The 16,700-nt window shown below is 47.6% G+C and overlaps 6 protein-coding genes across 6 annotated transcripts, besides 5 other annotated features; all 6 read right to left on the reverse strand.

Moving 5' to 3' along the window:
- Positions 1–610: 610 nt before the first annotated feature.
- Positions 611–639: a sequence feature (AT_rich).
- Positions 640–1,287: 648 nt separating this feature from the next.
- Positions 1,288–1,316: a microsatellite.
- A 41-nt stretch (positions 1,317–1,357) lies between these two features.
- On the reverse strand, positions 1,358–3,223 carry Tb11.02.0220 (hypothetical protein, conserved; the record flags this gene model as incomplete). Its single annotated transcript, XM_823252.1, has 1 exon — positions 1,358–3,223. One exon carries the CDS (start codon positions 3,221–3,223, stop codon positions 1,358–1,360), a length of 1,866 nt encoding a protein of 621 aa, XP_828345.1.
- A 602-nt stretch (positions 3,224–3,825) lies between these two features.
- Positions 3,826–3,849: a microsatellite.
- A 115-nt stretch (positions 3,850–3,964) lies between these two features.
- Tb11.02.0230 (hypothetical protein, conserved) lies at positions 3,965–5,938 on the reverse strand (the record flags this gene model as incomplete). Its single annotated transcript, XM_823253.1, has 1 exon — positions 3,965–5,938. One exon carries the CDS (start codon positions 5,936–5,938, stop codon positions 3,965–3,967), a length of 1,974 nt encoding a protein of 657 aa, XP_828346.1.
- A 593-nt stretch (positions 5,939–6,531) lies between these two features.
- On the reverse strand, positions 6,532–7,992 carry Tb11.02.0240 (GTP-binding protein, putative; the record flags this gene model as incomplete). Its single annotated transcript, XM_823254.1, has 1 exon — positions 6,532–7,992. The coding sequence occupies one exon, from the start codon at positions 7,990–7,992 to the stop codon at positions 6,532–6,534; it is 1,461 nt and encodes a 486-aa protein (XP_828347.1).
- Positions 7,942–7,962: a microsatellite.
- Positions 7,993–8,661: 669 nt separating the features above from the next.
- Positions 8,662–8,708: a microsatellite.
- Positions 8,709–9,059: 351 nt separating this feature from the next.
- On the reverse strand, positions 9,060–11,321 carry Tb11.02.0250 (heat shock protein mitochondrial precursor; the record flags this gene model as incomplete). Its single annotated transcript, XM_823255.1, has 1 exon — positions 9,060–11,321. The coding sequence occupies one exon, from the start codon at positions 11,319–11,321 to the stop codon at positions 9,060–9,062; it is 2,262 nt and encodes a 753-aa protein (XP_828348.1).
- Positions 11,322–12,062: 741 nt separating this feature from the next.
- Tb11.02.0260 (golgi reassembly stacking protein) lies at positions 12,063–13,562 on the reverse strand (the record flags this gene model as incomplete). The annotated part of the gene is made up of 1 exon (XM_823256.1): positions 12,063–13,562. The coding sequence occupies one exon, from the start codon at positions 13,560–13,562 to the stop codon at positions 12,063–12,065; it is 1,500 nt and encodes a 499-aa protein (XP_828349.1).
- Positions 13,563–15,003: 1,441 nt separating this feature from the next.
- Tb11.02.0270 (hypothetical protein, conserved) lies at positions 15,004–16,641 on the reverse strand (the record flags this gene model as incomplete). The annotated part of the gene is made up of 1 exon (XM_823257.1): positions 15,004–16,641. The coding sequence occupies one exon, from the start codon at positions 16,639–16,641 to the stop codon at positions 15,004–15,006; it is 1,638 nt and encodes a 545-aa protein (XP_828350.1).
- Between the last annotated feature and the right edge of the window lie 59 nt (positions 16,642–16,700).

A 16,700-nucleotide genomic window follows, 5' to 3' on the forward strand; every position in this document is an offset into this window, starting at 1 on the left:
CTGTGTACATAAGTTAGGGAAGTGGGAAGCCGGGGAAAAAAGAAGTGTTAGCGTTTGATGATTTTAAAGATTATATAAGTAAATATTTGTATTTGCATACGCATATATTGTTGTTGAAACCGTCGAGCAACAAGCGATCCCATACGAAAAAGAAAAAGGATAGAAGCCGTCAGTCTTTGCTAGGTAGTACCATCCTTTTACCTTTTACCTCCAACCTCTCTTTCCTCGATTGCATAACCTGTCACTTGTGAACTGTTCACCCGTGTATAACATGTTTTAAAATATTTTTGCATTTTGCGTCGCGCGCAACTTCTCTCACTCCCCGCCCCAATCACCGACGACTCAACAGGGTAAGGAAGGAAAGGGTAGCTGCGAACACAAACAAAACGAAAAGGAACTAAGGAACGTTTCGCCGCCTAAATGAGTATTGTACCTAAACACGCATATATATATGTCCAACTTTGTCTGCTCTTCTCTTTAAAAATGGAAAAAAAGAACAAGAAAGTGATACACATACTCTCCTCTCGCATTCACTGCTTTCCTTCTCCCTGCGGTATCTCATAGTGCAGCACACTTCTGCAAAATCACGTTATCCTTACCTGTTTCCTTCTTTTTTTTTTTTAAAAAAAAAGAAAAAAACACTTTTCCTTCCCGCTCCCCACCACTCCAATGTTCCCATATTATTTTATACATTTACACGTTACGATTCATATTTGAGGCTGTGAAAAAAATATATCCACACGGATTACTACACGTGCACATATTTACATGTGTACAAACACACATCTGCGCGTATTTATTTTTTTATGTGTAAAGGCACAATTACAATCACATACCAGCAATATCAGTCGCAGATATATTTACCACATTTTGTTTCAATCACGTCACAAACGGCAGCACCGATTCTCAATTGTATGAGACACAAAAGGAAACGGTTGGAGTGAACAGTAGCAATAATGGTGGCAACAACAATTAACTGTGAAAAAGGAAACTGCGGGGACGTCGGAGTGTCAAATGTTAATAAAAGAAGAGAGTATCAAACTTTAAGAAGAGTTTTAAAGATCCACTAACAGAAATATGCACAGACAGCGGACGGAAGAATAGAAGAGAAAAAAAAAGACGCGAAGTTTGCGTGCATCACAGTCTGTAAAGGAAAACAGAGCTACCGGGAAATATTTGAAGGGGTCCTCGCCTACTTGTAATAATGCATGCCAGAGCACCCGCATCTTCAACCTCACTCTCCTTAGGTGAAAAAACACAAGTGAGAAGAAGCCCGTTCCCCTTTCAACACACACACACACACACACACACAAACATAAAATTACCCACTAATCTTCAAATGAGGTAAATTTCCGCTCTATAAGTGAGCCATACTCGGGTTCATGACCGCAGCTGCCTGAGTTGCAGCTAACGGCACCGCCTCAGCAAAAGTTGAGCGCTCCAGGGGTTTCAGCTTCTGTTGGGAGTCGTCACGATTGGGAAAACCGGGTGGTACACCCAAGATATCCATTAAGCGATCGAGGAATACAGCAGTGCCATCTTCCTCACCACCCACGTAATAAATGTTTTTGACACGACGATCATCCATCAACATCCCACGCGGCTGAGGTTCATTCTCGTCGCCGTTTGTGTTAACAACATGACACTCGGGTGCTTCATGGTTGCTATCTGCACGAGTGCAGCGTGCATCAATATATGTGTGTCGGTCCCTCCGCTGTTTTGCCTTTTCAAGTGAGATGAACCGAAGTCCAGGATGAACCGTCAGCTCATAGTCTGCCGTGTGCGGGTTATCACCCAGTGCTATGGCCTGCGTGAGATCCACAACGCCACACAAGCCCGCTTGCATATTTTGTTGTTGTTCTGATTCATCTGTAAGGTAGCGGACGGTGGTGGACTTACAAATTCCTAGCTTCCCAAAAGCGACGCTGTTTGGTTGTGGGATGGCTGTTACGCCTACAGCAGCAAAGTAACGCTGCATCGGTTCGAAGTAAAGAGGAAATATTTTCATCGGAACCCCGAGGGCAAGCACTTGAGTGATACTCTCTTTCGATTGCTGACAAAACAGTGCATTATACATACGATTAGCGAATGCCGCCACAGCATTTCTACCACTCGAAAACGTCTTCGGTATGGTAGCACCCAGTAAATCCATGACTTTCCGCACAACAATGCACGCCGCATCTGAGTCATCGTTAAACATTTGCTTTGCGTATTCCCTTAACTGACGGCGCTTTACTTTTTCTATATCAGATGCCTTGGCTCCACCTACCACTGACAGTGTTTCAGCTAGTGGCGCTATCTCTGCGTCCGCAACCTCAACGTGAATAAAACCAAACATTACAAACATTTGCTTGTGCTTTCGCACGAAACTGCACTTCCACTCCGCCTCAGCAGTAGTTGCCGCCTTCCCAACATGGTTCCTTCCCGCTCGAGACTGAACCCTCGCACCCGAGTCAGCACGACCTTTTTGCTGTAACCGGTACCGCCTGTCAATGTAATCGAACACGAGACGCCACACGTTTTGGTACCGAGACGACAGTCCCAAAAAGGCGGAATGAACCCCCTTTTTCTCACCACGAATCAAATCTTCCACAAGTTCCAGGTACGTTTTCTCCAAGCGCGCGATCAATGCACTACACCCCTGGGCAAAGCAGGTTCCTCGCACATATTCTATGTTCGTCACGTGCTTTTCTCCTTTCGAGTCCACACGTGTCGTGGTACCCTGGTCTAACTTGACGCCGTACACCTTTGCAAGTCTCCTTGAATCCTCTGTTGCGCGATGCAAAGCCTCAGTGTATCCAGGGACAAAGGAGATACCCTGCCGACTGCAACGATATAAAACTGCACCCGTATTTAGTGAAAGGAGCAGCTGCCCACAGTAGCGGTTTGTTGCAATACTTTTGCCATCATTTTGACCGCTAACAGAACCATTTCCAGTATTACTAGGGCTCTCGCCGTCACTCTCAACACTTTCACCGCAGCTATCACTTGAATTCACACAGTACTTGTCTCTAAGGATTTCACGCAGTGGGACGTACAGCTGCTGGACAACACGTTTGTTCGCTGTAGTGATAACGCACAAATTCCCGCCGTTAGCGAGCCATCGCTTTACTGGAATTATGCACGGACTTTCACTAAGTGTAAGATACTCTCCACGTGCCTTATGGGGCGTCGCTACAATTGTGCCATCGAAATCTGCAAGTAACCAACAGTTTTGAAGCATTTCTAAAAATAGTAACTGCCTCCTAATATAGAAAGTAGAGAGGTATATATGTTTCCCCGTTATCCTACCTCTCTCCCTTTTTCTGTAGTTACTTTCTCTTCCTCTCTTTTTTTTTTCGCAACGATTTTAAAAAAGTAGCGCCTCACTCCTTTTTGTGCTCAACTTATGGTGGTGTTATCTGCTGGAAGATCAAGTGGAAATGTATTGACACGAATGTCTATATTTCCGTGGTACAATCTGGCACTACTTTGCTACACGCCCTATCTATACTTTTTCTGTGAGGAACTACGCGCCAAAACTTGGAACCAAGCAAAAAAAAAAATGCTCGAAGAAAGTTCATGCAAAAGCATACACACACGTACATCTAAAAAAAAAAAAAGCAGAAAGCGGTCTTACCCAGACGTTACACAAACTCCCAACGAGTCACACATAGGGACAAAGGGAGTATATTAAAGTATAAGAAAATTAAAGCTGTGAAGTAGGATACAGTGGTAACTTGGCTTCAATTGTTAACACGTGTTTCGTGCGGTATTTCCCCTAGCACAACCCAGACTTCAAATTACTCGTCGCATATTATCCACTTGTGTACCAAGGAGACAAAAAATAATAATAATAATAATAATAATTGCATGACTATCGGCTCGGTTTCCCCACCCACATGTTTTTTTCCAAGGGTGTTCAGGTTTACACAACAACGCGATGCCGAAAACGGACACCAGTGCGAACAGTTACTCCGTTAAATCATTGTTCCTTTTCTGTTGCATATCCACGCGCAATGCCATGTCGACCCTTTTCAATTTGCGTTTGCACCGGCGTCTGTCCAGTCCGCGGTTCCAAACCGACGTATGTGCGCTGATATAATCGGTCCAACGCGCTACCGCCACCATCATGCGTCATGACAGTCCCTGCCATTGTGCGTATGAGTGTTGTGCAGTCCCCCCGCAGCTCTTCCTTTCGTTTCTGTGATCCGGTGGCCTCCTCCACCTCGTTGCGGAGAAGAGGGAGAATCGAGTCGAAGGTCGTGCTAAAAACGGCGGGGTGGCCGTACAGTGGTGAATCAACATCTTCAGCACGAAGGGCAAGCAAAACCTCGACTGGGGAAACGATAGGTTTTGGGAAACCATCTTTTTTTTCTGGAAAGTGACCTTCGCGACTGTTGGGGCATGCGATGGTCACAAAACAATCAACTGTGTCTACAAAGTTTGCGATCTTAAATTCGTTTAGATGGCCAATATAAATGATGTAGGAACGCTTGCCGTGCGCACGAAGCAGCTTGTGTAGCAACATTGTTGTCTCGTAATACCCCGCTATGGACAACGAGGCCACAACTATCCCCACAGCAGAGGTAGCTCGAATAAGTTCAATGTTGAAAGCACGTTGTTTCGAGCGTTTATCCACCACCATCTGCAGTTTAGCATAACCTGCATTGCGAAAACAAGTGTCACCGCTGAAAATGTCAGCAGCAATAGAATGACCATCGCCGGAGGAACAGGTGCTGAGCACAGTCTCCAAAGTGGCATCATCAATATCACCGCGAGCTGTATCATTCAGTGGTGAGAGGAGATTGCCCCCGTCCCCAGTGAGGCCGAACGATTCATCCATTATTATTAATGCGGGAGGAGATTCGTTGGCCTCAAACGCTACCTCACGAAGCTCTTGTGAGTAGTGGTAGAGGTTGTGTTGGTGAACATTGAGAATATGTAACGGTAGAAAGGCACTTGATGGACCGACGAACAAGAAGTACTGCAGCTCCTTTGTTCCAGCACGAGGGAACCGGACACCATTAATCACCCACGAACTACACTCCCCAGATGATGGGCTCCAGCTATGCGGGATGGCCGCATGAACATTAACTACCGATCCCGATGTCGAAGGTTGCTCCGGATTTGTTGTCGACTGAACCAACTCGTAGCTGCACCACGAAACAGAAGACCCGTCAATCAATGTCACAAAATCGGGGACCGGTGTACCCGCTTGATGTCGTTCCCGCCAGCGCCGTTCGGCATCTTCCACAACATTACGCGAACGATGGCAGCCAACAACAACCAGGTTGACAGTAGCCTCGGCATCCTTCTCCCTCACTAGCGAACGAACGCGGCCAACCAAGTATTTTTGCAGTAGCTCCACTGCTCCCAAAACCAGCCGTGCTGATAAATCTTTTTGACGCACCTGCTCTTCCTGTTGTTGAGTCACTTGTCTAGCAGTCGCAGTGAATTGAAAAGACTCCTGCACGTAGAAGACAGGGATCCTGGTAGAGCGGCTCATGCATGATTCGCCAAAGTGTATAAGACAGTCGCTGCAGTAATGCTGCGCCGTAATCTCGTCTGGACAGCACGACCCGAAGGTGTTATCTGCTACAACAAAAAAACGGATTCTGCCATCATTGTTGCTGCAGCAGCAATCCTCTCCAACATCAGGTGATGGGGTGACACCATAAACACCTCCCACACAACGGGGATCGGATAAAAGAATGCCTTTTAGCGTTTCCACAACAGCGACGGCATCGTCCAACAGGTCGTCCGGAAATTGCAGTGCCACCCGAAGAAATGGGCTTGCCAGTGCTTGCGTTGAAGTGGAGGAAGACAAGGAGCTTCCTGTGAGGATAAACGACGCCACGCTATCCAGTTTGTATTGACTGCGTATTCCTTCACGGGGTTTAGGCTGCCGCCGACACATTACGGTGGCAACCGGCTTCGGCGGAGCATCGTGGTACATTGTCACCCCGCTTCCCACAGTCGCCTATTCCTGTCCCCTTACTAACTTTCTTCCTCCGGATTGATCCCTTTCCCCCTATATTGCGGGGTGGGGTGATGGGGCTTCAGCACTTGGCGCTGGCTGTTGTAGTAGCAGTTATTGAGTGGTGTATCAAGTTGTATGAGTTTTGAAAGGGGGGAGGAAATTAAGAAAGTTAAGGTGACGCCAGTTTGTAAAACGCTAAGCACAATTAACCAGGGTATCACAAGGGGGGAGGGGGGAAATATCCAGAAAGTTTCCGCTTCGCCGGGGAGAACACCTGAGGACACTTCTTGTTTTAATCGTTACACTTATAACTTTGGCGATACGGGGGAGGGGGTGGCGAAAGTGCGAGTGAACACGGGAAGACGCGTCAGATTGGTAAGCGATTTAGTACGTCGTTTTCCTCCTTCCACGTTCATTCACCTATGGGACTCCTGCGCACCTGTTACAGGAGAGAAGAAGTGGGACACGACGTGTTAAGAAGGACAGAAATCAAAGGGAAGTGTAGAGACGAAGGATCGCGTATCCGTGTCACTCTTTGTGAAGGTGTCATTTCCCCGACCACTCTTCACTTACTGCACACCACTTTTCATCTTACTCCACGAAAGATGGAAAGTTGGTAGCCCCTCCCACTGCAAACCCTGTGCAAATCCATCCACTAGTTGCGGACCGCTCTCACCATACTCTTCACATCCTGTTAGCCCTTCTCCAGGGTCGGCCGTTAATGTTGTGCGGCCAAACAAATCAGATGTTGGAGGTAGTGTGTAGTATGCAATTCGCCCATCGTTCCAGTCGTGCAGTATCATGCGCGCCGTTCCCTCCTCGTCTACAACGCCACCTTGCAGCAACCGACCACGTCGTTGCCCGACAAGACGGATGAAAGACATCACATCACTAGGATCGAATGAGCCAATGCTGTAGAACAATCCCAAAGGATGTACGCCTGCCGAGAGATATTGTGAGTGCTGCTGTTGACTGGGATCGAGGGTAACCTGCGCGCAGCGTTGCAATAACCGCTGGACTGGGGTGAAGGGATCGGCCAAATCACTCACTTTCACCGCATTGCGCAGCACGACATCACCGCAGTCTTCACCAGGTGCAACCACACCTGGACAGTCCATTACACGAATATCCGAGCGCAGCTCCACCTCCGTATTACCAGTGGTAAATCCCGGCATGTTGCCCACACCAACCACATGTTTGCGCTTCAAGGCATTGATCACTGAGCTCTTTCCGACATTGGGGTATCCAATAACTCCCACCACAATGGCCTTGCGAGCTCCGGTTTCTTCACTGGTAGCTAGTGCACGAAGGCGGCGGAACATGTTCGCCACATATGTGTGCCCACTAGCCCCTTTCGCCGTTGCGGCAAAGGGTATGCACATGATCCCCTCATGTTCCTCGAAGAAATGGACCCAGGCGTCAACAGTCTCCTTTGATGGTAGAAGATCTGCCTTATTGAGCACCATAACCATTTTCTTTTTGTCTTCTCCGAACTGAGAGCGAATGGTGCGCTCAAGTTGGTTTAGACGGCAGCCCAGAGGGTCACGTGCATCTACCACCTGTAGAAGGACATCACTGTTTTCCACAACCTTCTGGAACTCCTTATAAAAGCGGCGTAGTGACCTATCCACGCCACGCCTCTCGACGTCGTCATCCATATCGTTTATGTTCTCTGATTCGCCTATCCACTGCTGAGGAACCTCATAGTGGTGTACCTTTTCAGCACATTGCACCGCAAGCAAAGTCATGGCCCGTCGCTCCGCTGCGACACGCGCCTCTTCATTTCCTTGCTCCTGGGGCTCCTTCTCACCGGATGCGGCAGCAATCTTGTTTGAGCCACGAAGTGCAGGAATGCTGAAAAGACTACGATTACGATTCCGCGCCGTGCGCGTCAAATTCTGAGCTACTTTCTTTAAATCAGGTACGCCAGGGTCTTTTGTCAACTTCTTTCTTTGCTGTGGGTGGCAGTTTCGACCATGACCACCACCACCACCACCACCTTTACCATGCTTCTTAGACTGTCCACCCATCTGTTTTATTATTCTATATTTTTCTTTCCCTTCTGGGTGTTCACTACTGCTGACGTATACACCCACAAGCAGAGTTGGAAGGGTTAAGTAAGAAAAAGAAAGTAACCGCGATGATGCCTCGAATAAAAAAATTGAGGGAAACGAAAGCAGTAGAGAAAAAAAAAACAGTTGAAGTCCTTAGCTATTTAGTTGAGGAGGGAGCGGCCCGTGTAAGAAGCCCTGCTAAAAGATGTTGAAGGAGGAAATGTGGAGAAATTTTTTTTTGTTTATTTAAATCGTAATGTGAATGTAAGTATGAATACTACATTCTGCAAAAAAAAAACGTGAAAAAGTAAAAAAAGTTCGCTGCCTAAAACGCCATACGCCAGGCGTCGGCACAAAGAAGTAGATGACACCACTGTCAAGAGGGAGAGAAGCGCAGTCATGAGTTTTATCACTCACTCGCCATCCAACGCCACTGGCTACTGAAACTCCCCTCCCTCCTTTATTCAGGGCCACCATAAAACAAATAAAAGCGTAGACATGCTTATGCTACCACATATCCCCCTGCTTCACCACCTTCTAGTCTTCTGCCACGTTAACCAACGGCCGGACCCCCCTCCCCGCCCGATGCACTAACTGCAAGCTAGGCAACGCACAGTAAAGGGTATTAATAATAGAACTCACACAAATAATAGTGAATAACAATAATAATGATAATAATAATAATAAAATAACACAACAGAGAGTGTGTGGGCTCCAAGAGCTGGGAGTGCTGAGGGAAGTAATCCCCCGCATCCGTCGTACCTGTTGCGCCGTACCCCTCGTAAAGTTAAATGCATAAAGTAAAGCACTTCAACTGTTTGTTCCGCTCGCCCCCTGCTCGCCCTGTCCCTTTTCTTGCATTTCCTTCTTTTGGTTCATTACCCTCCCCACAGAAACTTTTTGAACAATTGAATGGCGCCCTTTCATCGTTCTAATACCGTTTATTCGTTAAGCTTCATTCGTACATTATGTACCCTTCGCTCCTGTTCATCCCTTCTGAGAGGTCCCCCATGTCCACCTGAAAAAATGTTTACTCTGCACAACTACTTATCGGCAGTGGGCTCCTCCACATTTTCCACCATGCGCGTCATGATGGTGTTCAGGCGCGAAACGATGGAACGCGGATCTTCCAGCAAGCCGGCAGCGATAACGGCGTTGTCAAACATCTGCTCAACCAGGAGCCCGGCAGTTTCAACCTCTTCTGAATTGGGTGAAATGGAAAGGGTATACAACTTACGCACGATGGTGTGCTTTGGGTTGAAATGCATGTTATACTTGGGTGGGGCACCAGCCATCTGGCCAGTGATACGGTAAATCTTGCGCATCTGAGCTGATTCATGGTCAGCAATAACAGCAGGACTATCGCGCAGGCGTGTGGTGGATTTGACGACGCCAACGCGTCCCACAAGACGCTTGGAAATAAAGTCACTGAGAGCTTTCACCTGCGCCTCAGTGAGTTGTTTCTCAACCTTCACCTCCCCTTTATCGCCCTCGAGTTTAAGCTTGTTTTGGACGCTACCGTCAAGTGAAGCGTCAAACAGTTCAATGTTTTGCAGTTTATGCTTCGCATACGTGTCAAGGTGCTGCATAACAAAGTCATCAATAGGTTCTGTGCAGACGAGCACCTCGAGGTCGTGCTCCTTGTACTGTTCGTAGTAGGGAGATTCGAGCGCCATCTCCTTTGAAGGAGCGTTGATGTAATAAATGTGAGTTTGGTTTGCCACCATGCGGTCGCGGTATTCGTCAAGTGACACGTAGGGGTAGTCGATGTCTGACTTGGTTGTTTCAAACCTCAAAAGCTTCGCCAGCTCCATCTTGTGAACCTGGTCGGTACAAACTCCCTCCTTCAGGAAAGGACCGTACTCCTTTATAAAACGTTCGTACTTTTGCCTGTCTTGCTTCGCCTCCTCCTCCATCCAACGGATAACGCGCTTGGTCAGCACCGTTGAGAGCCGGCGCATCATGCTACCATCCTGGGTATGTTCACGTGATACGTTGAGCGGAATAGACTCTGTGTCAACCGCACCCTTGATGAAGCGGAGCCACTCGGGCAGAATTCCCTTCGCCTTCGATTGGATGAGTACTCGGCGGCAGTAGAGATTGACACCACTTTCCATACGGCCACCACCGTACTTCTCCGTGTGAGACTGAGGCACGTACAAAAGAGCACGAATAGAAAGTGGAGCGTCCACGGCGTAATGCAGGCGGAACATCGGACTATCGTACGCACCGGAGATGAATTTGTAGAAATCAATGTGCTCCTCATTTGTGACGGAGTTCTTATCCTTCATCCACAGTGCCTCCACTGTGTTCACCTTTCCACCGTTGAGTGTAATTTCGTAGGAGACAAAGTTACTGTACCGTTTCAACACGCGCTCACACACCTGCGGTGTGCAAAAGGAGAGCTCCGTGTCCTTCACATCGAGGACAATTTTCGTGCCCTTGTCAACACCCTCGCACTCCGCAATCTTAAATGTTCCTGTACCATCTGACTCCCACACGTAACCCTTACTCCCCTTCTTCACGCTCCGGCTGTACACCTTGACATTTCGAGCCACCATGAAGGCAGCGTAGAAACCAACGCCAAACTGACCAATGATCTTTTCGGCCGCACCACTGCTGCTCTCGCCTTGACTCTGCAACTCACGAACAAATGCCTTTGAGCCCGAGCCAGCAATGGTACCAAGGTTCTCCGCTAGTTCCTCCCGAGTCATACCAATGCCAGTGTCACGTATGACGAATCGGCTCTTGCTTTGATTGCATGTGATGGAAATAATGGGAGCCTCATCACCTTCCTCGCGTGGGTACTCTTCCGGTTTGCTCAACTCCATCAGGTGGCGCTTCTCCAGAGCATCGCTTGCATTCGATACGAGTTCACGTATGAACACCTCCTTCTCCGTGTACAAACTGCAAGCAACAATGTCCAGAAGCTGACGGGTTTCTGTTTTGAAGCCCATCTCTTCCGCACTGCCAACAACTTTCTCGCTGTCCTCGTTTGCCTTTACCCCACCGGCGCTGCCTTCATCGGCACTTTCCCCTGCATTGCCCTTTAGATCAGGTACAGGGTCAATAACAATATCTTCATCGGCATTGTCAGCTGCTTCGGGCACCTTCTCGCCCGCCTGTGTGGAGCAGAAACGTACTGAGCCTTGCATTGGTCCAATACCGGCATTTCGGTTACCATCGGTTGAAACGGGCGGGCAAATTCCTCTTAGAGACACCGAAGCGGTAGTCGCGGTACAGCGAGCCACAACGGTAGACGTTAGAGCTTGTCGGTTTACCCTCTGACAAACACGACGCATCATCGTTCTCTTTACCGGGTTGCGAGTCTTCTTCCTTTTTATGCCTTACCTCGTTACTGTCGTATACCTTTTTTTTTTCAACTATTGGGTGAACTCTAACGATCAGAAGCAGAGTAACGCACTTTAACTGTTAATATGTGATATCACTTTCTCCCCCGCTTTTACTGTTTTCCGGGTTGATTAGCTCGTTTTATTGTTTCTTACCTGCTGGTTTTTGTTACTTTCAACTACCCGAAGTAAGTATGGGCACCTTCAGTGATCTTGATGTCATTCAAACAAGTTTAAGGAAAGAACACATAAACGAAGCAAAGAGACCGGTAAAAGTGATGCGAAGTCAGAAAATCGCTGCCCACGGCCGAGCCAAACAATTCAGAGCAAATGAGAAAAGAATTTCCATTCTTTGGCGGCATTAATACTTTTAACAGCATCAGTGAAGGGGAACCATCGAATAGAGTAAGACAGAAAAAAATTTCTGACCACGGGGTGCAAGCAGCGGCAAAACGAACCGGTAATAGTGATGGCAGCGGAGGCCCCAAATACGCACAAAGTTAACTCCCTTTTCAGAGGTAACGAAGGCGTGTAGGCAGCATTGCCCAAGGTTACTACATGTACTTTTTCCTTCATTTTGTTTCTTATCTCTCCCCTCATCCACTCTTTTCGTATTGCCGCATATTTCCCATCTTCGGTGACTATAGCAGCACAAAGAAACAACACCATCTAACGCTCGTCATTAGGACTCCTCTTTTAGCGAGATGGTGTGGCTGGCTTTATGATGGGGAAGGCCAGAGGCGGTGGCACTCTAGAAACCGGCAGTTGCTCATCAACCATATTCGTAACGTCAGGAAGTAGTGACTGTCTAATGATTTGTGGTGGTGGTTGCTGCTGATAACTTGCTTGACTGAAGGGTAGTCCAAACTGTTGTTGTGTATGTTGCTGAGCCGAATAGGAAGGCACCGGAGGATCATGTGAAGTTGTTGCACATGATGGGTTTCCCTCCGCTGCAGGTATTGTCGCGACCGCTGCCACATCTTCCTGCCATTTGCGTGGTGAGACGGTGTTCATAAACAAACCGGCTGGGTTGGGAAGGGGGGCATGGAGCCCGTTGGGAATTCCTTCCATGGGAAAGAGTGGTGTGGGAGGCTGTTCATGAACCCCCTCAATCTCCTTAGGGAAAGCGGTACTGTTAGCCGCTGCGTGATATTTTTGCGGCGGTACGTGAACCCGCGACGGGAATTCAGGCAGCATCTGCGGAGCTTGCATTTCGGTAACAACTGGTGATGTGAATGGTGGTGGTGGTCCGTTCGGAGATCCGGTGGCTCCCGGCTTTGGGGGTGCCAATACGGTCGGAGCTGTTTTCCCTATGCGCAACACCCCTCCTGTTGCCAGCACAAATGCGGTCACCGTCGGAAGGTTGCTACTGCTGTTGACGGAACAGCTGCTGTCATCCCCTGCGCTTGTTGCAGAAATACCTACGGTTCCAGTTACTCGTCCGTTATCAGCCAAACTTTTGGGTGGGCTGGGAATGAGGTGCAGCAGACCTGTAGCAAGGTTCATTCCTAAAGGAGCATATATATCGTTCCCGAAATCTACCAACACCTCCTTCACCTCAATGTTCACCGAGTCGTACACAAGAAGGAGTAACTGCCCAGCCGTTTGTAACCCTCTATCTTCCCGTGAGGCGCCAGTGGGTACAAAAGAATTACGTTGTAACCGCCGGAGTGCCGCAGACTGAGCGGTACGCCAAAGCTCCACCCTTGTATACAGATCATCTTCGTCTTTTATGAGTGCAGTGACGAGTTCATCTGCCTTCTGAATTCCTATTATATAGTCGCGTCCTTCCTTAATTTCTCCACATTTAGCCACCGGACTCCCGGGGATTACGTCAACAACATGCCAGCAGCGCTCCACGCACTTCTCTGCTTGACACCACTCGACGCTGCAGCCTAATAACCCACCACCTCCCCATGTACTGCTTGCGACACAGTGCACATCGCGGTAGTTGTGTATGTACAAGTTGTAGACGGTTAAAGTTATAGTTTCATCCCTTCGTCCGGCTACGTAATACTTGAATTTTTCTACCGACTCACCATCTACTTCCATCTGTTTCCCATCAACGGCAGTGATGATGTCGAAGAAAGGGATTAGTCCTGCGGAGTGGGAGGGGCTGTACGGCAACACACGAACGATTTGCAAACCTTCGATGTCTTTCAACGGTCGCTTGGCGTCGCTTTTCCCCTGTCCCATTTACTGCGTCTGTTGTGGTGTTGAAACACCATATAAAAGGAGGGAAAGAAACAGAACGTTAAAACATGAATGTAAATATACATTTATATATTTATGCATAAACGCAGTCAGTGCACATATATGTAAATGGATTGAGGTCAAAGGAATTGAAGCCCACCTCGTAAGAACATCAATAGTTTAAAGAGGATAGCATCGCAGCTCTCCAAGTAAATCGAAGCAGTACAGCAATCCCTTTTTCTTTTGAGAGTTAATGACCTCAAAGGGGCTTTAACCGAATAGAGTCGAGGTAATATAGAAAACAATAGCGAGGCACGAAGGGTTGCAATCCGTTTGTCACATAGCATTTTTTAAAGAAGAAAAAACTAATAATAATGAAACTGTGAAACTGATGACAAGTCTTTTTTTTTTGTTGCCTCCGCTATCACGGCTCCATCGATCTCCCCTCCTCTTCGCCACTTAATTCCCACCACCACCAGCGGTCTCCGCCGTTACATTCATTCATGGAATAAATTCCACCAGCACTCGTTTCTGTATCTTACTGCGAAAACAACACGCGCGAAACGCACAAAAAAGGGAGGTTGCATATATTGCGCACAGGACGCACTCCACACTCACACACAATTCATCCCATCAATTAAACCGGTGCTGGTGGCAAAACAAAGAAAATGTATTCACAAAGCTTAGCGTTGGGTTACATGCTGTTATAGTCACACTTCAAAAAACTGCAAAGCATTGTTACATGTTCCCTTTTTATGGATCCCCTTCACGAAACTTATTTAATGCCCATACACATAATACGCTACCTTCAACTTTCTTCACTGTATGGTTTAGTAATGGTACTAACTGTTTCTCAGTCTTCTTTGCTTTTTTTTTCTGTTTTCGTTACATGTCTGCCATTCCTCCGCTCGCTCTCCTTCAATTACTCGCCTGATCCCTCTTTTATGCATTTTTGTTATCGTTTTTTCTTATTATTTATTTTTTTTGTGATTCCTTTAATCGGTTTCTCTGCTGTCAGAACTTTGGCGCATATGTTTTTAATTTCTTATTTCCTTCGTTTTCTTTTTTTGGTTCTGGATTTTCTTTCCACTGAGCTCTCTCCTGAGTAGCCAGTCTAAAAAAAAAAAATACCTTCACTAGGATGAGTACGGAACATAGCGCACACCCTTCTTCATTATAAATGTAGAAAGTCACGTATAACCCAACAAAAAAAAAGGAGGAAAGGTTCATGTTTATTACCACCACCTACTGGAGGGAATAAATCGATAGACAAACAAAAGCAGGTGTACGTGCTTATTTGCGTCCTACAACCTCAGTAAACTCCCATGATTTATCCTTCATGTGCACAATGCGTTTGTGAATGCAAGGGGAGAGAGAATAAGTAGCAATAATGAAAGAATAATGGGGTAAACAAATCTCCCTACCTCCCGGAATATTGTACTCATTAGGGCTTTGATTGCATCGTCATGAAGGGGTTCACAATGACGGGCGCTGGCGGTTCACAAACGTCCGCTGACTCTCCCATTTCAGATATTCCACTAACCTTTCCAAACGGTCGGAATTTCATAACATCGTTTGCTGCGTAGTACTTCAGCAACCGAAAAGTCTGCTTTTCAGCTATCTTTTTATCCTTGATTAGTTGCATGATTTCTCCAGCTTGCTCCAGCTCACGAGTTATCACTGCCTTCCGTCCCTCAACAATACGTCTGAGTTCTGCTTCCATTGGTTCATGATATTCCTTGTACAAGTCGTGAAATTCATCGGAGGACTCGGCGACTTCCTTCACATAGTTCTCACGGAACTTCTGCATGGCGGCAGCGAGGTGATCCTCGTATACAGGGCACGCATCAATCCAATGGTCCACAGCTTTCACCTTTGAAGACCGCTTTGCAAAGAGCCTGTTGAGAACCAATTGCCTTACAGTTTGCGCGATATCATCTTTGAGATCATTTTGTATGACAAGTTTGATGGGTGAAGCGCCGGGGTTTGGCTTGAAACCTTCACGAACGACACGGCTTCCAGACTTGAGAGATTTTGACATCTCCATCAAACGCTTTGTCGACCACAGCGCGAAAAGCACTTCATTCGCCTTAAGTGGGGAAACTACCTGCTCGAAATCCCGACCTTGTTGACTATGGCCACTACCAGTACTATTACTAGCGTTTTTGTTGTTGTTAACGGCAGATCCAAAACCAAAGACATTATTGCTGCTATTACTGCCATTTCCACTGACAGCATTATTGCTGTCCACCACGGGTGCCGCACCGAATCCAAAGTTGAACCCGCTAGCGGGTGCCACAGCGGTGGATGAACTGCTATTAGCTGTTGGTACTGCCGTACCAAAACCAAAAGCAATCGTCACACCACCGCTACCGGTTACATTGGCCCCGCTGTTGCCATTACTTGATGCCTGTGCGTTGCCGAAACCAAAGTCAAATCCACCAGTGGCGACGGGGGCTTTGGAGCTTTCCCCCGACGAAGCAGTGGCACCGCTGAAACCAAACTGTGCACTTGAGGCGGGATCTCTCTTCTGTAACAAGAATGCGTTAATGTTTGCACCGTCATCTCTCACTACGCGCTTCCAGTACATATTTTGTCCTTCTATAGGCAAAATGCGCTCTGGTGCATTATCTTCCAAATCACTGAAAGGCAGGTGCTGCTTCACGATGTAGTGCGCCGGTGCCAATGTTGGTTGACTGGCTTCTGCAATAACCACGCAGTCGACCGTTACGCCGTCGAGCCCACCTTCAACAAGGAGGTCCTCTTCACGAATTTGCATGAACCAACGTGGGCTGCTTGCCGTCCTCGCTTCCAGTACAGCACGCAGTTTCGACCAGTCATACGGCCGCTCGCCCACATCGGCTTTCGTAAAAGTTTTGTGGGCCAGTTTTGTCGACAGCACCTCGCTGATCGTAAGAGGCGGGGCACCCGAGCGGTCATACAACGGATCATTTGCATCCAACCATTCCAGCAGTTGTGCCCGCTGGGTTTCAGCTTTCGCAACACGAGCCGCCGCAGCCGCAGCTCCTGCGGCGGTGGATGAACGGGCGGGTGAAGACTTCTTTGCCTTCCGGTTCACCATATCTTTCGATGTCTAAAGGTTAAATTCTTTAACCCTTCGTTATCCTTTGCTACTTTCGC

Source organism: Trypanosoma brucei (genome assembly GCF_000002445.2).
Source record: "Trypanosoma brucei brucei TREU927 chromosome 11 chr11_scaffold01 genomic scaffold, whole genome shotgun sequence".
Lineage (NCBI taxonomy): Eukaryota > Euglenozoa > Kinetoplastea > Trypanosomatida > Trypanosomatidae > Trypanosoma > Trypanosoma brucei.